Below are 19843 nucleotides of genomic sequence, written 5' to 3'. Positions count from 1 at the left end.
CATGCCAGGCGAGCGTGCTACCGCTTGAGACACATCCCTAGCCCCAATTTTTTAATTGTATGTCAGATGGTGATAGATGATCACGGTGGCAGAGAAGGCTTTCCCCCTCCCTGCTTGGCCAGGCTGGTGAGGAACTGGTGCAGGTGAGAGCAAGCTGGGCTGGGGTCCTTGCTGACCTTGGAAAAGGCCTCTGCTTCCTGTCTGTGCTTGGCATGGTTGGGCTGGTCAGCTCTGCTCAGCTCTGATGACTTGCTAATTCACTTCCCTGGGAGATGTTAATGTGTGGTGCTTTTGGCCTTGATTCCTTACACATCCTGGAGTTTTGTGTTTAAAGCAAGCATTCTGGCTTAGCAGAATTCTTCTCTCACATGCCACCAGTGGAGCCCTCAAGGTGGCTTTAGACACACCGGGCCTGGTCTCTCAGGCTTCTAAGCACAGCCCACAGTTTAGCAAAGTCCTTTAGGGAAAATGAATCTTGTGTTCAGGACCCATCACACATGCACTCTGCTCCTTAAAAGGGACACACTGACTCTTACAAACCTTGATGGCTTTGCTCCCTTGGCAGAGTCCCTTAAGGCAACCCATTCACAATTCTTAGTCTGCACCTGTAGAATTAGCACGTGTCCCCAAATCAACAAATGACCCCTGAGAAGAAAGCAGCAGTCACTTTGTTCCTCACTTTGAAAGAGCTCCTGCTCTGGAGTTCCAGTTCATCTCATTTTCTTGCTTTAGCAACCCCCTCATGTCGGTAAAAATACAGTTGTCATCTTTCTCTCTCAGTTGCCAGTTGTTACAGGGGAGGTTGGTGCTGGGGCCTACTGTGCTTCACCCTGCAGAAGGCCCTTGACTTTCCTTGTTTTACTGGATTTATGCCTCTGCTCATTAAGTTATTTCCTTTTTAAAAAGTCAATTTTGCCCCTGCCCTTATTTCTCTGAACAATCCAAATGCATGTTTTAAGCCCTTAGCAATTTGCTGAGTTACTTTAGCTTAGACGCGAGTACACGCTCCGCTTCTGGGTTTGCTGCCTTCTCGCTGAGTGCTGAGTTTTATTCCCCCTCTTTGGAACTCTGTTATTCTTACTCCAGGGGTTATTGATCACCTTACCATTCTGTCCCCAGGGTGACCGACTATGAGGGCTGCAAATGGGAAGGTAAAGTTCCTCCTGCAAGCTGCTGACTTCTAGATTCAATATTGACTTGAAGTGGTCGCTTGCTGTCTCCACTGCGGCTAGCTCTGTGTGCTCCACTGAGCATACTCCCCATGTTTTTAATTTCATCTTTCTTTTATTGTTGTATTGGCCCAGCCCCCTGTCCCAGCTCTGGTTTCAGACAGTGAGTCCTAGTCTGGAGGCGGGGGACTCCTAGTCCCTTCACTCCCACCAGCAAGCACCCAGGTGCCACCGCATGCTCTGGGGCAAGCAAGGCTCAAAGGATGTGGCTTTTCTGTTTCTGACTCTTCTTCTCTTTGGTTATATCTTTCTTTTTGTTTTCATGTTCCATATCTCTGGGCTATGTTTTAGCAAGGACTAGACAGTTCATAAAAATGTGAAAGTTGGGCTGGGGATGTGGCTCAAGCAATAGCACGCTCGCCTGGCATGTGTGCGGCCCGGGTTCGATCCTCAGCACCACATACAAACAAAGACGTTGTGTCTGCCGATAACTAAAAAATAAATATTAAAATTCTCTCTCTCTTTCTCTCTCTCTCTCTCTCTCTCTGTCTCTCTGTCTCTCTCTTAAAAAAATGTGAAAGTATCGTAGTCACTAGGCAAAAATTCAGGGACACATATTATCCCACATTTTGGGCAAACTTTTTCCTGATTTTAATTTTCAAGTACATTTACTAGGTTCTTTTTGTTTTTCTTTTAAACTAATAGGTAATATTCCATCCCAAACTGGTTGAAAGTACTAATGATACTTCTTTTTCTTCTTCTTTTTCCACGTGCTTTAGATAATGATTGGGATAATTTTTTTTCTAAGAAAGAAGATAGATTCTAAGTTTGTTTTCCAAGAGAATACATGATATATTGATTGAAAATTCCTAGTACTTTAATTTTTCTGCTTTTCTCTCATCTTCTGTAGGGACTTAATTTTTAAAGTCTGGGTTTTTTAGAGAATTTAACAATTTGTTAATGAAGAGATGGTCAATGATTTCAGAAAGTACTCAGTGCTCAGAACTGCTCTTTAGAGCAAGCAGACCTCATGCTGTGGGCAAGTACTCTGCTACTGAGCCCCCTGCACAGCCCCTAGATTTATACTGTTTTGATGCTAAATTTCACCAGATGATAATGACATTTCAGCTCCAATATTCAAAATAGATAATCTGCTAATGCTACTTGGTGTCAGTCAACTGTCACTATAACAAATGTCTGAGCTAATCAACTTTGAAAAGATTTACTTTAGCACACAGTTTTAGAGGCTCCAGTCCCTGATGAGGTGAACCCATTGCCTTTAGGCCTCGGGTGGGACTGGTGGCAAAGTAGAAGGACTCTCCTCATGGCCTGGTGGTGAAAGAGGATGAGGAAGGGGCAAGGGTCCCACTGTCTCCTTCAAAGGCCCCCTTTGTGACCTGAAGACCTCCAAGTAGGTCCCACCTTTTAAGGTTCTGTTACTTCCCAGTAACAACAAGTTGGGGACCTGACCTTTATCACATGGGCCTTTATGGGACATTTATCCAAAACATAGCCTAAGTGTAATCTGATTTTTAAAACTTCTTAAAATCAAGGTAATTGATGATGAATGTAGAAAAAAGTATAGATACTTTAAACAGTGTCTTATCTGAGGGTACTTTGGGTGGGTGCACCTTGGTGACTTTGCAGTAACTAGCATGTATCTTGCAGCAACAAGATGAAACCTGCAACAGCAGTCTTTGTGTATTGAAGGCACATTCTGATAAATCACAGAAGATCATTGCTGATACCTTCTTGCTCTGTCCTCACAAGGTAGCAAAAGGATGAGCCAGCTTCTGAGATCTCCTTTACAAGGGCACTAATATCCCATTCCTGAGGGCTCTGCCCCTCTACCCACTCACTGCCTAGAGGCCACCCCTGACACGTTGGAGGCTAGGATTAAATCTGTGAATCTTGGGAGGAATGCAGACATTTGGACCATAGCTAGATGGTTGTTTACGTTCAAGTTTTAGGTGTGTTTGAAGGAGAAAATGAATTAGCATATACACCACATATATTTGATTTATGAGACAAATACCTTACATCCCTGTAACCATCACATCCAAGGAGAAAGCCACTGATTAAAAACAGCTGCCAGTTATATCACTCCTTAGACATACTTTTCAGGGTTCGAATATGATTCCCTGTGTTTATTACTTGAGAATTTTTGTTCTTTATCCACTTTTGGAAGTAGAGCAGCTTGAAATAATACACTGCTTTCAAGTAGATCAGTAATTTTGGTTTGCTATTATTGTATTCAAAATTTTCTCTTCTGCCCCCATTTTATTTCACCAGATGCACACAGTTTTTCAGATAAAAACTATTTTTCCTTCTTACTGCACTATTTAGGAGACTTAGGAAGGGGTAAACAATTGCATGACAAATCAAAATCTTTGTATATTTAGAGCAGAATGAGAAATCGCTCCTAAAAACTGTGTTTCAGTAACATTCCATGATTATTGCAGCAATATTACATTGCTCATAGGCCAGGGAAATAACTGGAATTTTAGCATTCAGGGAGTTAAAGATTTAATTATTCTTCTCACTTTTAGAATCACTGGAAAGCATAGTGCGTGTGTGTGTGTGCGGGAAACTTGAGGAGTTCTGAGTCCCAAGTGCAGTGCAGTGGGAGAGTTGCCTTCCTGTTCAGAGTGTGAGTCCCAGAACCTTTCTCTACTCCTTTCCACCTGGCTTGTCCTCCTGTCTGAGTCCTGTCTGAGTCCTGTCTGGTTGCTCCTCCTCGCATTCCTACACCGTGTTCTCCCAAGTCCATAACAAAGAGATGCCTTGTGTTGAGTCAGTGCATGTTGGTGCTATTTAATAACAAACATGATTGAAGAGTTTGTCTCAGAAAACATGCTGGAGACACACATTTGCTTAGGGTGTGTGGTCTTCAGTGAATTCTTTCTATCCTTGTTTCTTTATTGCTTTCACATTCTCTCTCGAAGATCAATGAATTTAATGAAATATAACTTTGCCTCAGATTGAAAATGAGTTATCTGGTACTATTATTTGAACAAAAATAGTGGACCTAACAGCTTTCGAGGATTGGGGAAGTGTTGGTAGCCTATGGCGGTTAGTTGGAGTAAACTGTGACCTTCAATTGAAAAAGTGTTTAAAGAAGTAATGCTGTTTATTTCAAATAGCTGCAGATATTTTTAGTTTTTTTGTATTGTCCAACTTTTTTAGAATTTTTAAATCATTTACTTTGTGTTGTTAGGGGACAAACCCAGGGCCTCACATGGTAGGCCAGGGCTGTACTGAGCCACATTTTGTTCAAGTTTTAGTTATCAATATCTATTATTTTTAACTTTTTAGTTGGAAATACATGGTTTGGGGAAATGCTGTTGCTGGCATGAAATAGAACTATTATGAATATTAAAAAAACAGACTTTTGTCAGAAGGTGCACTTCCCTTGACATTACAGTGGGCCAGAGCCAGTGATGGTGAGGTGGTGTGTGGAGGGAGCTTTGCCTTTGAGATTTTTATGGTGACACGCTGACGTACTCACCAGGAGCATGACAGATAAGGAACTGTGTGACCCCTGTACTCGGAATTGGAATACCGGGTCGGTACAGGGTTGTTTCTTTAGAGCACCTCTGAAGTCTAAAGAAAATATTGAGTCCCCACTATTCATCTGAAGTGACCACACTAGGTTTTGCCATATTTGAAAAGTACCCTTTTCCTAATGATGACACATTTTTTTTTGTTTTGTTTGTTTTTGTGTAGGTTTAGCTGGTCCCTGGAGAGCAGTTTAGTTTGTTTCTTCCTAGAACCCAAACCAAAAAGTCACACAGTGGGCCATATTCAGTCCTTGGACACAGTGAAGTGGGGGCAGCACTGCAAAGATGGTAGGAAGCAAAATGGATGCGTTGTGGGTACAAGATACAGAGTGTGCCTAAAAAAGTCCAAGTATGTCAGGAATTTAAGAAAGTAACTAATGTAAGGGAAAAATTTTATAGGAGGTCCTATATTAGAGTTCTCCTGAGAAACCACTAACAAATAGATTTATTATAAGGAATTAGCTGACAGTTATGGAGGGTTAGAAGTTCCAGCTTCTGTCATTAGCAGGACACAGACCTGGAAAACCAACAGATAGTTCCAAATCCGAATTCAGAGGCCCGAGAATCCACAGAGCTGGTAGTTGAAGTGTTAGTCTGAAAGTCGGCATTCTCTAAACCCAAGAAGGACTGAGTTTTTTTGAGTCTGACGACAGGAAAGGCTGGTATCCCATCTCAGGCATCAGGTGGCCACATCAGCTCTCTCTTCTAGGCAGGCCTTCAACTACCCCCCACAGGAGGGGAGCAGTCTGCTCACTGGTCCACCGATTCAGAACCACCCTCACTGACATGCCCAGAGCAATGTTTGACAAGTACCTGAGCACCCCCTGGCCCAGCCAGATTAACACATGAAATTAACTAAAACAGCTCCCTTGGAGCTGAGTGTGAGCCAGCAATGAACTGTTGAATTTACTTTTAAAGATGTGACACTGGAACGAATGAGCACTTTTCTGGATATCAACACTAAAATAAACCTACTTGTTCATTCATTCAGTCAATAAGTATTTATTGATCCTCACTTTTTGCAGGGCCCTTTGCTAACTGCTAAAAATCTAATGGTGGGTGATATGTAGGTGGCTCCTTCTTCCCCAGTTCCTTGGTTCCTTAGTTAATTACAGTCGTAATGGACCTTGATGGCTGTTCTAGCAGTACAGATGTTGAGATCCTTACCTGGTAGCTTTAGAGCAGTGTGTTGCAAAGACCTGCCTGGTAAATGACACCTGGACTGAGCTCCAGGGAGTGGAGAAGAGGGGTGAACACTGTAGCAGGGAGCAGACAGCTGGGCAGGTCCTACATGTGAAGGGCTCTGTGCGCAGAACCAGGAGCTCTCCAAGGTGGTGAGTGCACTCACCAAGAGCCGATGGCTGGTCCTGTCCTAGAAGACAGAGACGCAAGGTTTTGACTCAGTGTGCTACTAGGAGCAGATGGCACCTTCCATGGAAATGAGCTGGTCTAAGAGCATTGGAACCTCCAGGTACCAACTGGGAAGAAGACATCCCATTAACAAGTTTCTTTTCTAATTGAATTGCTCAGTGGTATTCAAATTAAGGATAGCGTCAGCCCCTGAGTGCTGACTCGGCTGACTTCTTGCTGCTGCACAGTGAGCTGCAGGTTTTGTTTTTTCCAGAGACAGATTAACAGTAGTAATTTATCAGTTTTGTTTGCATTCAGTGAAATTGACTCTCTGTGGAATACACTTCTGTAAGTTTGACACATACACAGTCATGAATCCTCCCCAGTGATGATACAGAGCAGCTGTCACCCCCACATTCCCATTTGCTTCTCTTTTGTAGAACCCTGCCCTCATGCCAACCTTTGGAACCACTGACCTGTCCTTATAATTTTGTTTGTCTAAGTGTCGTATACATGCACTCTTACATGCAGTCTTCTGAATGTGGGTCCTTTCATTTACAGAATGCATTTAAGATTCATCCACGTTGTATGAGGTATTGAGTTTTTTCCTTAAATGACAGAGTGGCCTTCTCTTGTGTGGATACTTAGTTTGTTTACCCATTCACCAGCAGAAGAAAATCTGGGTTGTTCCCAGTTTGGAGGATTATAAATAAAGCTACTATTAACACTTATGTACATTTGTATGTGTGAGTGTGTGTGGCTGCAAGTTTCAGTTAGTAATACCAGGAAGGGGCATTGCTGAGCCCTGATAGGTGCATGTTAGGAAGCTCCAACCTCACAAGTGATTGTGCAGGTGGAGGTGGTTGTGTGCATGCTCTGTAGTGGCCCAGACCCTTGCTGTTTTCAGGATTCATTCAGTTCAGAGAGTCTATGGTATCTCCTGGTAGTTTTGATTTGAATTTCCCTAATTATAAATTTCCCTAATTAATTAATAATGTTGAACATTTTTATGTTTAAAGATGTAACACTGGAATGAATGAGCACTGTTCTGGATATCAAGTATAAAGTAAACCTAATCTGCCTCTGACAAACCAAACCTTCAGCTTACTGTGTAGCAAGGAGTCAGCCTAGTCAGAACTCAGGGGAGTGACACTGTCCTTAATTTGTGTAGCACTGAGTGTTTTATGACACCCCTGTATCTTTTCTGAAGTGTCTGTTTCAGTCTTCTTCCTATTTAAAAAAAAGTAGTTTTTTTTTATTATTGTTTGAGGGTTCTTCATGTATTCTGAATATAAGTCTTCAATCTGAAATATATTCTGTCAGTCTTTTGTTTAACTTTTTATTCTATCAGTGTCTGAAAGTTAATTTTGATACAGATAAAAGTTTTCAATTTATTTTTCTTTTATGTATCCTACTTTTGGGGTAGGGTCTAAAAACTGTTTACCTAACTCAAAATCACAAAATGATTTTCCTAGATGCTTTATAGTTCAACACTGATGGCTTTGATCCATTTTGAGCTTATTTTTGTATGAAGGGTGAGATATGGACATCCAGTTGTTATCATTTGTGGAAAAAACTTCTCCTTATTCAATTGACTACCTTTGCAACTTCGTATAACATTAGCTTCCTGTGTTAATGCTGACCTGTTTCTACAGTCTCTGTGTGTGTCTATAACAAATACCAGGCTGTCTTGATTACACTAGATTTATCGTACACCTCAAAAATGGCTAGTATACATTCGTCAACTTTGTTCCTCTTTTGCAATAATTTTTATCATTTTAGATTTTTATGATTGCTTGTTGAAAGCAGAATGTGTTATGGAAACAATCGAGGTAGAAGTAAGTCATTCTTGTACCTGCAGGTGAGCCCCTCATATTTTCCTGTGGGGCCTTCAGTGTGGGATGAAGGGGGAGGTAGGCGATTTGAGGGTTGGTATGGTTGCCGGCTGCCCCCTCTGGTGATACCTTGTGCTTGGCGTGGGGTGGATTTCCAGGTGATTTTACTCCTTCTCTGTCTCCTAGCTGCTCTCAAACACTTCTTTCCTCAAACCTCTCCTCAGTGGGGTGGTGGAGAGGGTGGGGGCTTCTTTCCCAGTAAGCCAACATTGTACCGTTTGCTCTTGGGGGTGGGTGGTCTTGGCGGTCCTGCCCACTCCCTTGCTGTGGGCTGCCCCCTATTTGATGGTTCCCTGGGGCAGTAGTGTTTTCTTCCCCCTTCCCCCTTAAGGCTTTTCCATGGGGTGTGGGTGGGGAAGAGTCTGAGGAAGAAACTCATTCCCAGTGCTTCCCAGCCAGGACTGTTGCTGTTTAACCAATGAAGACATAGATGAAGCCCGCGGGGTCAGTAGAGAAGGTCAGATGGAGGATGCGAACCCTCCGCCTCCCTTTTATCCGAGGCCCCCGGGGCTCCACTCTGCTCTTCCTCCTCCAGTCTGTATCTCCCCCATCCCTGTGGTCTCTGCCCCAAGGATAAGTGCTGGCTTCTCTGCAGTTGTGTTTTTCTCCCTGGATTTTGGGCTTCATGGTAGCCCTGTGACCACAGCGCTCTGATAGATTCAAAAAAGTCTTGAACTTGTGACTTGTCTAGCTTGCTTTGCTGTGAAGCCAGGAGGAATGTCTTTCTAGTTCCCCATACCTGAGGAAGTGTGTGGAAACCTTCAGTTCCACAGTGACAGTTTGAACTCCGAGAAGATTATTGTCCTGTACATCTGAATATGTATCATCTATTAGTATATTCCTTATAATTTATTTCCAGCAGCTTTTAAAAAGCTAATTAGCCTCTTTTTTTAAAAGGCAGTAAGTAAATTCATCATATCAAGAAAAAAAGAGCAATGAATGTATTTCCTTTCAGAATCTCCCTCTGTGCTTTCGGCTGCCTTGGTCTGGAGTTGCAAGGCATCTATGGGCTTGTCAGCACTCAGACTCAAGGCAGGGAACATCTAACTCAAGCACTTGAAATTGAATGAAAGAAAATATTAAGAATATAAGGCTGAATATTAATGAAACTGAGAAATGAAAGATACTTAATAAGATATATTCAAAGTAATGAGCTTCTTAATAAGATATTTAATAAGATATATACAAATTCATAAGCGCCATTAAAAGATATTTAATAATATATATATTAAGTCAGACCCATTAACATATTGCTGCTGTTAAATATGTTGATATTTTTGTCTGAGTTTGATAACCTACATCGTTGCGTTATTTCAAATGGAATATTATATGTATACACTCAAACACATATCAACATGTAAAAATCTGTTCTAGACTTTCTAAATTATTCATTATTCATGAATGTGTACTTTGGATGAGTTTTCTTTTTATAGATTATAAAATATAATTGAATAGAAATGTGGATCTTGTGTTACTTGGTCTAAGTTTTCCCAAATAGATGACTTTGAAATAATGAGAGGGACCTGAACATGGGAATTCTGAGTTTACTAAAGTTTTCATCGAAGGCTTTTTTTATTTTTTGGGTACCTGGGATTGAACTCAGGGGCACTGGACCACCGAGCCACACCCCCTGCCCTATGTTGTATTTTTTTAGAGAGAGGTCTCACCAAGTTGAGAAGCGCTTGGCTGTTCCTGAGGCTGGCTCTGAACTCACGATCCTCCTGCCTCAGCCTTCTGAGCCGCTGGGATCATAGGTGTGCGCCCCCGCACCTGGCACTTACCTAATGCTTTAAAATATTAAAGTAGCATCTTCTCTACTCAGTGCCTTTCATTCATGATGCAGATCTATGGTGTCAGTGATTTGTGAAGACCGTTTTGAGCGCTGGGAACCTGCCAGTGTACAGCATTGGCTCTCTAGAACCCTCAGGGTCAGGTCCACACTTCATTGAAAAGCTCACAAAGCCCAGCATTTACTCTTTTCCACAGTTCTTTCTTCCACACTTTGCTCAAGGGTATTTCTCCAAGCCCATGCAGGTGCTGTTGCCTTAACTAGGTTTTCTTCTCCCTTCCTGTGGGCCCCAACCCTTGACCCTTGCTCTTCCTCCTCACTCCCCTCCTGGCTTTGACCTCACCAGCCTCAACCTCCACACCCCGTTCCCCTGACATTGTCCCACACCTATTAGATTTGTAACTTGAAACTTATTTAATGTCATTTTTTTTCTTTAAACTATAAGCATCAAAAGAGCACATCTGTAACTCCGGCTACCTGGGGAGCCAAGGTAGGAAGGTCATGAGATCAAGGTTAGAGCTCAGTGGAGAGCACTCTCCTAGCATGCGCAAAGCCCTGGTGGGTTCCATCCCCAGTACCACAAAAAATTTACAAGAGCGGGTCAGGACTGAGGCAGTTTTGGTCTTCAGCACACACCCAGAGCTTGGCATGGTGCTCACAGTAGGTCCTAAGTCATGATGTTTTGGCAATTTGGGATGGGAGACACATAACTTCAATACCCTGTGCTCATTGATATGATAAACAGTGATAGAATTGCTAACATAGAAAATTAGAGTTGATCATTTTTTATTGACACATTAGTAAGTGCAATGGAAGAAGACTCACTAATGCCATGACAGCATTTAATAAAGATTTGACCATAGAAAGTGACTCAACCTTGAAGATCAAGGAGAAGCCAGGTACATGAGAGAAGGGGTGTGCAGACCAGGCACAGGAGGCTGCGGCAGCTGTCTGGTGAGGGTTACCGGGGAAAGCCACACATGGCTGGAGTCCCTGGGGAAGGGTGAGTAGCACAGTAGAAACTCCCTGGAGGGGCCATAGAGGCAGGTTGGCCACCCTGGTAGCTCGGGGGAAAGAGTAGGAGTCTGGACTTGTGTGATGCTATTCCAATGGGGTGATATGGAGTTGGCAGCTCAAACTTTTTTCCCTCTGCTAATCATTAGATTCAATCTAATGGGAGCAAAGATGTGCTTTGTGGAAAGGAATATATACATATATTCATTCATCCTGTCTTTCTCTCTGCCTATCTGTCTGTCTATCCATCCATCCATCCATGTATGCATGTCAGCATTGGTGATCCAGGGGTTTTTAGGGGCTCCCCTTGCTCAGGGACAATGGAGATCGGTGATCACTGATAAGTGAAGCACAGGTCCTTGTGACAAGCCTGTGGAGTCAGCGGATGCTCCCCATCACAGCTGCAGGCCTTGATTGGCAGCAGCCCGCAGTGTGGGCCGTGTTTTGTTTTCTGTCAGCAGTATATCACAAGTATTTTCCTCAGTGGGCTGAACATACCCTGAGTGGGAGGCTGATAAAAGCAGCCCCATCTTCATGCATCACCCTGAACGATTTCAAAGGGAAGAGGAGCAGCTGTGACAGTGTTCACACGAGCCACTGGGGTGGTCTCTTCTTTGTAGTCTAACAATAATAGTGCACCCTGGCTTGCATTCCTCAGCTGGAGAAGAGCAGAGGTGCCTAAGCAAGACATGCTTCCTCCTTGACAAGTCTTAAAACCGCATTTGCCATCAAGGAAATGACATCCTTGCCCTGCTGGGGAATTTCTCTTCAAAGTAAGCGCGGAGAAGTCATCTTCATAGATTTATTACATGTCTGAATCAATATTTATCTCATACAGTTACTTGAACTAATGTGTAACAGCTTGGTATTTACTTAAACAATCCAAAGGCTTTTATTTCCCTCCTAGCTGCAGGAATAAACAAAGAAGTCTTGTACACATGCTGAAGACCATCGTAGTAAGAATACTCTGCTCCACAAGTAAGTCTAAGTATTGTTGTTCCTGTTTTGTGATTTGTGGGTCAAGAGCCATCTTTGTGTATTTCTGAGTTTAAAAATGTGAAAAATGACATTCCTTGATGGTGTGACTATCTGCTGTTCTATTTTATAATATCACCATAGCTCCTTCAACAGCTCAAATTACCTCTTTTCATACAAAACATAGCAATTATAAATGCACAAAATAAAAGTGAACGTGCCATATAACATTATGCACAGTACAATATAGAGCAAGTTCTGCATGAATGAAATCAATCACTGTGTGCTTAGATCTAATTAAGTCTGTGTTTCTGAGAACCTTAAACAAAAGGAAGCATTAAGACCATCTCAGGGGTCACAGGAGATCAGAGTCAAATGCCAAATTTGTTTCTAGAGAACAAATGTGTCTGAAAAAGCTATTATAGATGGTAAATTTAAGCAGATGTACATTTTCGTGATCCATAAGAAAATTGTCATTTGTTCACTTAAGTTGACACAGATTTCTACAGAGCAAAGAGTCTTATGAAATAAGAGCTGGTACAGATTGGTATCTTAATCCAGACATTACATAGACAGCTTTGACCCTTTAAATAATAATGACAAAATGAAGGGGTAGATGAAATTTTAATAATAATTCTTTTACTAGTATGTCCACTAGCATCTATCTAAATGAGATACATGTACCATTTCAGCTGTATTTGCATACATGAGGCTTTCACACAGACACCCAAGATGGTATTTTAACTGCTTATTTTACAGATTTTATTCCTTTCACCAAAGAGAAACAAAATATTTCATCTCCTTATTGAGGCAAAGATTAAGTGTAACAAGTGAAGTGTAAGCCAGGCGCCCTGCAGCTGGGTTGAATCAGGGGTTTTCACACAGGCCTCAGACTGCCTCCTAGGGGATTCTTGCTTGCCTGGGATGCTCTTGTGCCCTGCCGTGAGCAAAACATCCAAGCAGTGCCCCTTGGGCTCCTGAGGTGCCCGTGCCTTCCCCTCCCTGAGGAAGGGCTTGCTGGCTGCTGCAGAGAGCTGCAGGTGGCTTCCTCTGTCCTTTTAGTATTAGTGTCTTTGTACTCACTTAACCTCTAAATACTAAATGCAACTGAAATTCTTTTAAGTCGCTAGCAGGAGGGATAAAGCCTACTATTACGAGTGTGTATTTAGGGAAAAAAAAAGAAATGAAACTTCAATTGACTAATACTAGCCAATTTTTAAAGAAAATTATGCTGAATTTTAACAGTATTTTTGAACAGTTGAGACTTGTTATTATAGACAAATTGCCTGTTGAACAGTGAGATTGGTGAGTTTGTATTACCATCTATGTTCACATTTTCTGTCCTTGGTGAGGATTGGGTGTGGGGTCATGGGCTTGAGGAGTCATGATTCACAAGAAGAAGGAGGGCAAAGAGAGATGGGAGGGAAGGTCCTGCGCAGTCACTTTCTCCAGAACTTGCATTCCCACACCGCAAAACAAAGAAACGTCTTTGGTAATAAAAATTCCTGAAGCACTCTGTCGTGTTTTGTGTGGCAGAAGCAGCTGTGCATCAGTCTGATCATGAGTGCTGATTTGTCCATAGGAAATTTGTGACCAGGATTAGTAGCCAAATGTTCCACGAATAATAGAAGCAGCAGCACAAGATCCACTTGGCACCTCCTCGCTTCTGATCTTGGAAGCAGAGGAGCATACTTACTACCCCCCACAGTTCTGGAAGCAAACTCTTTATTCTCCCCATTTCTGAATGAGGAAAGTGAGTCACAAGTGAAGATAATTTGCCCAAAGACATTAAGCCCAAGTATGAAAAATCCTCCTCTACTGTTATTTATTAAATAGCCTTGACTCTGTAGACAGTGTTATTTTCCCAGCAAGTGAGTTACCTAGAACAGAAGCCTAAGCTAGCAGTGCCGGTTAAAGACCAATTTGGCCCTGCAAAATACCAGGGTCATGCATCCCTGCTAAATGGAATCTTTTTTTACAGGATGTGCTGCTTATATATTCAAATGCAAATGATCTACTTCTCTGTGACATTCTGCTACTCCGTAGATGGACTGATGGGCAGTGTACGATTTAGCAGTCCTAACAATGAAAGTGTTTCTTACAATTCTATTGTTTTCTAATTTTCCTGCTATATGGAAAACAAGAACTTTCATGTTGGTATGAATATGGTTTTTCATAAAAGAAGACCGAGTCTTAAACTAGAACACGGAAACAGGGAAAAGTAACTCTCAGAGGAAAATCGAACTTGATTAAGATTCACACTGAAACATAACTATGTGACACAAGCCCTCAGGGAATGAATGGTGTGTGTGTGTGTGTGTGTGTGTGTGTTTTGTGCACACGCATGTACACGCACATATGAATGCACGCTGCTTCTTGTTTTTATGTTCTTGTCTGTTTATCTTTCCTTTGCTCATAGGCCCCAGCATGGATCTCTGAGAAGTAGTTCCAAAGTTCACACTCCTGAAGTCTTCCTCTGTAGACTTCTCCTGCCTCTCACACTGAGTTCCACACACTCAAATTCCCTAGATGGATTTTCCCTTGGAACATAGAACCCCAAATTCCTAAAGTCGCCCCTCTCTCCCTCCTGCCAGACCTTTCCTTTGGTTCCTCTCTGTTAACCTGTTCTGTTAATCAGGTCTTACCTTCTGAAACCTCTCGCTCCTCCCTGGTCCTCCCTTTGTAGCCTCAGCTCCAGCCCCAGGAATTACCCTGGGCCCCAGGAATCACTGCCTCTCTCCTTCTTCCCTCAGTGCTTCAGATGTCTGAGTCTCAGCCGGGTTCATGTGGCACATTCACAGTTACTGACTCTGTGACCTCAGCTGGCCAGTTCACTTCATCTCCCAAATAGGGATGATGATGTCCCCCTCACAGGCTCCTAAGGGGGACAGAATTATGTGGTGACTATAAAATTCTGAGCAGGGAACTTGGCACCTAGGCTGCATGTTAGCTATTCTTTATTATGACCACCTCAGTGTGACCCCGTGGTGAAGTCATTGTTTCTCATATATTTAGAAGATTCATGAACTGCTTCATCAACCTATTGCATCTAAGTGCCCCAGTGAACAGGTACTGTCCTCATGGAGCCCACGGCCTGGGAGGACAGGTCAGTCTGCCAAGGGAGAGTCCAGGCGCATTTAACTCCAGTTCCTCCCACTGAAGTCACAAAGCTCAAAGTGCCTTGCATGGTGAGGCATGGGCTGCAGTTCAATGGGTAAATGCCGCAGTCCGGCTGCAGCAAAATAACCTGGGGGTGACGAGGAACTTGTATAGATTGATACAGCAGGAGTGGGAGCCGTTTATTGTAGGACAGGAGGGGTATTTATACATTCCACACAGCTTATCTAATTAACATAAACTAGATACAGCAGTCAACCAATAAGAAATCTCCACACTTAATGGCTCACTGGCGTTACTTCACAAACCATTCCCTCTGCAAAATGCCAGGCGCCATTCTGACTTGTTTACAAACTCTAACAGGTAAATATACCCATATTCACTGCATACAAATTTTAATTTACTACAGTCGAGACTGTAAACAAATAATTTTGCAAATCCTGGGACACATATTTAGGGGTATGAGTTCACTCCTATGTGTTGTTTCAAGCCCTTTTCACTAAATTCAGTGTCCGGATGGTAACTGGCTGCATGCTGCTTTTCCCCACCTGTGGTGAAGTTCAAGTCAATCAGCCACAATGAATATGGTTCAGATCTCCACTCTCAGCACTGTGACAGGCACTGCAGGGAGTCCAAATGTGTCTCTGTTCTTTGGGATTTGAGCACATGGAGTGGTCACACGCATGAAGCAGTGAAAGCAATAACACACAGGACAGGGGAAGGAAAGGGAGGAGAGCCATCAAAGCATGTCCATCTTGGCAGGGTCATCAGAGAAAGGGCTTGGTCAGTCAACAAGGTGGTCAGTCAAGGCCTGCGTGCCCTTGAGAGGCTCTGGAACGTGGGTCTTGATTTCAGGGATGGAGAGCAGGCAGTAGTGCTGAGGAGTCACTGGAGAAATACTCAAAACCTGCAGGCTCACGGGGGACAGTGACCAATACCGCACAGTGATAGGAACACTGTCTTGGCCAACAGGACTGGCCAGGACACAGGGAATCTTAAAATCATGATATTTACAAACTGTGGGTTATTAAAAGCCTCAAAGCCACAAGAGAAAAGGTCCTCCCCTGTGTTGGTGGCATGGATTCTGACTCGCATGGCCCTGTCTGGCGCCCTTGCGAGGCACCTAGGCATGAGTTGGCTTCAGCAGGAGAGTCAGGACTGCTCTGGGGAGGAAGATGGGCCTCGGGGAAAGCGCCCGTTTTCTCACCTGCCGTTGATGCTCTGATCCTCTGTTCCTCTGGGGTTCTGTTCACTGATGTGCAATCCCAGGCCCACGAGGATGAGGTGCAGAGACCCCATGGACAGCAGGGTCTGGGGCAGGACTTGGGCTCAGGTCAGGACTCCACTGTGGAGGTAGACGTCGCCCTGCGCATCCTGAGTGTGACTTTCTGTCCCTGCCCTGACTGACCACGGGCAGCTCTGGATCAAGCCTTCTCACTGAGGGACCTTCGCAGCTTTCCTTTCACCCCGCAGTGCTGAGCTGTCCTCTCTCACAGGCCCCTTCTGGACACTGTGCTGCTCTCTAGATTCATGACCCTGGCAGGACCACGGAGGTTTCCTCTCACTGTGATTCCATCACATCCATCAGCTGTCACCGTGTTCACTGATCAGCATTCACAGGCACATGGGCACACACACCTGTCATCCCCGGTTCCTGGGAGCCTGAGGCAGGAGGATTGCAAGCTGGAGTCCAGCCTGGGCAACTCAGTGAGACCCTGTCTCAAAGTGAAACTTAAAAAAGAGAAAGAAATTTGATGAAAGAATAAATGGTCACATTATTGTGCCAAGTGTTTGGGGGATTTGGGTGGTTTGATTTTGAGAGGAGAAAAGAACCCTTTTTTACTAAGAGGGATAAAAAAGGTCAAGTTTTCCAAAATGTGCAAGTGGAGAAGCCTTTGGCTCAGGAGCTATGCTGGAGACACACAAGCTTACTGTCCAACCTTTATTACCTGATGGAATATGACTTGCCGAGAATCCATTGACCTGCATCACTTCTTCTTTGAATGAAGAGCTTGTCAAGTGAAGGAACTTCCATTAGCAGAGTTCTAGGCTCCAGGGGAGGATCCAGCTGTTAGGATCAGGTGAAAAGGAAAATAGTCCGTTTGTTATGCAAAGAAAAAACAACGTACTTATCTATGTGTGCCCTTCGGTAGACAGGAACAAGTGACTTCAGAGGTGTCAGTGACATGTTTTTTCAGCCATATTCTCAGTTGCAATGGAGCAATACATTAACAAAATTGAGTCCCTCTGTATATTTATGTTATTTCTTAATTTGAGAGAAAGTAGAAGTGTATTCATATTCAGCTGTAAATCTTGTTTTGCAGTGAAACACTAGGAGTGGGATACAAAAACTTCAGTTATAGAATAAACACATCACTTTACCTAGTTCAATTGTTTTCCTTTTCATTTTTCCACCTCTGTAGCAACATAGCTTATTAAAAATCAAAATGTTTACCTGACATGCTGGCACACACCTGTGATCCCAGTGGCTCAGGAGACTGAGGCAGGAGGATCACAAGTTCAAAGCCAGCCTCAGCATTTAGTAAGATTCTGTCTCAAAACAAAAATAAACAAAAAAGCAAGTAAATAAATAAATGTATGTCAGAGAGATGTTGCTCAGGGGTGGAGCCCTCTTGCCACTTCCCAACCTTCAGCCCCCCAGTTCAATTCCCAGGACCAATGGGGGAAAAAAAAGAAAGAAAAAGCACTGTTTGTTTTTACAATGTGGAGAGCTGGGCTATATTCACTTATATTCACTAGTTATTTCATCATGACTATTTAGTTAGCAGGAAGGTGTCACATTGGATTTATACATTTCCTGTTGGTAATTTCCAGAAGACTTTAACCCTTGCTATTAATTTGATGAATATTCATTTAGGATCTGCTCTGTGTTAGGTTCTTTCGGGAGATTGGGGATATAAGAGTGAGCACAAACCATTGTTATTTCCAGCCTCTCTTAAAACTTGCTTCTTCTTTGGTTACTTTTCTGAATCTTCTTGTTCATTCTCCCCCCACCCCCACCTTCCCTGTCTTCCCTCCTGGGCTAGATATGATGCAGTTTTTCTCAAAGCCCTCTCCCTGGACTCCCTCTGCCTCGCCCTCCCCCCTCCACCACATCATGGCCCTGCAACATTGTACGTTTACATCAGTCCCTCTTCAATCCTCTCTTCTCCTAGGCCTTGTGGTCTGCCATGCACTGGAAATTCAACTTGGAAATCTAGCTCTCAAAACAAACACACTGTCTACTGAGATATCCAATTAGTAAAAGGCATTTCAATAAATTATGATGAACGTATGATAAGAAAAAGAAACAGAATACTTTAAGAAAACACTGGACTGGAACCTAAACTGGACTGTGTAAAGGAATCACTATGGAAGTGTTGTGAAGTTGTGACCTGAAGGTTCACTTAACATTAGTTAGACACAGTTCAGTGGTCTGAAGGCCATGTTCCAAGAAGAAAGAAAAGTACGTGCAAATGCCCTGAGGTGGGGAATGTGCACTCTGAGGCATGGAAGAAAGAGCAGGAGGAAAAGATTAACATTAAACAGAGACATGAGGTGGGAGGGAAAGGGAGAGAAAAGGGAAATTGCATGGAAATGGAAGGAGACCCTCATTGTTATACAAAATTACATATAAGAGGTTGTGAGGGGAATAGGAAAAAAAAACAAGGAGAGAAATGAATTACAGTAGATGGGGTAGTGAGAGAAGATGGGAGGGGAGGGAGGGGGGATAGTAGAGGATAGGAAAGGTAGCAGAATACAACAGTTACTAATAGGGCATTATGTAAAAATGTGGATGTGTAACCGATGTGATTCTGCAGTCTGTATTTGGGGTAAAAATGGGAGTTCATAACCCACTTGAATCTAATGTATGAAATATGATATGTCAAGAGCTTTGTAATGTTTTGAACAACCAATAAAATAAAAAAAAAAGAGCAGTGTGTGGGCTCTGGGAGGAGAGAAGTGAGACCAGACCCTGGAGAATCCACCTGGGTCTGAGCAGGGAGCTTCTGAAGTCGGTCACAAGTGTCGCTTCTTATGCTGAGAAGCCATTTTCAGCAAGCTGTTCACTTCACCGCGTCTGTGTCCTCAGCAGCCTTCTACCTAAACAGAGCCAAGGCCAGGTAGAGGCCGGGGCATCGTGGCCTTGGCAGTTCAGCACTGAGCTATGGCTCTGGGCAGATGGTTGGCAGCGAGGTTGGAGGTGCACGCATGGCCTTGGGCTGTTAGCAGTGGTGCTTCTCAGTTGGACAGAGGTGGGGAGGAAGAGGGAGGGGACAAAGATGGTGTTCAGGTTTGTGCCTTAAGCAGTCAAGTGAGTGGCCAGTCAGGGCATTAGAAGAGTGGCCATGCCAGGAGACAAGGGTGGCTTGGGTCTGTTGAGTGCATATTGCTATGAGGCTCTCCGTGGAAATGCCCAGCAGGCAGATGATTATGAGCTCAGGAGCCAAGAGAGCAGTCTTGCTTTGTGGCTCTGAGTGTAGTATTCATCAAGTAGCCTTGAGTGTAGACATGTCATCCACAGATTAAACACGGTCACCGCAAGCTCAGAACCTCGATTCTGTCCTTGGACCTCTCCCTCTTTCTTCCTGTTTACATGTCAATCAATTATCTAGTCTTGTCAGTTTTCTCTCTGTGTTCTTTCTTTCTTTTATTTATTTTTTGGGGGTACTGGGGTTGAACTCAGAGGCCCTCCACCACAGAGCCACACCCTGCACTATTTCGTATTTTATTTAGAGACAGGGTCTCACTGAGTTCCTTAGTGCCTCGCCATTGCTGAGACTGGCTTTGAACCCATCATCCTCCAGTCTCAGCCTCCTGAGTTGCAAGGATTAGGATCATAGGCATGTGCCACTGCTCCTGGATCTGTGTTCTTTCTTATTCACGTCACCGTTCCTAGTTCCAGTAGTTTTACTGGGTTCTTGTTACTTTTCACCAGAACTATTTCATACTTGAGGGTGGTGGGACTGGTTT

General features: G+C 43.4%; 1 protein-coding gene across 3 annotated transcripts in view; it reads left to right on the top strand.

Annotated features, from left to right (window-relative positions):
• The window catches only part of LOC124080927 (ankyrin repeat domain-containing protein 50-like), a 30716-nt gene extending 13462 nt beyond the window's left edge, over window positions 1-17254 (top strand). For all 3 annotated transcript variants that reach the window (XM_058573521.1, XM_046426996.2, XM_046426997.2), the window contains one exon: window positions 11685-17254. In XM_058573521.1, coding sequence (XP_058429504.1) covers window positions 11685-11823 — 139 coding nt within the window. In that variant the 3' untranslated portion in view covers window positions 11824-17254. The remainder of the gene's footprint in view (window positions 1-11684) is intronic.
• Window positions 17255-19843: the final 2589 nt, after the last annotated feature.

This window comes from Marmota monax, unplaced genomic scaffold, assembly GCF_021218885.2.
Source record: "Marmota monax isolate L192 unplaced genomic scaffold, Marmota_monax_Labrador192_F-V1.1 WCK01_AAM20220418_F8-fsc00942, whole genome shotgun sequence".
NCBI classification, from domain to species: Eukaryota; Metazoa; Chordata; class Mammalia; order Rodentia; family Sciuridae; genus Marmota; species Marmota monax.
The sequence above is the reverse complement of the archived record's forward strand: the minus strand, read 5'-3'. Positions and strand labels throughout refer to the sequence as shown.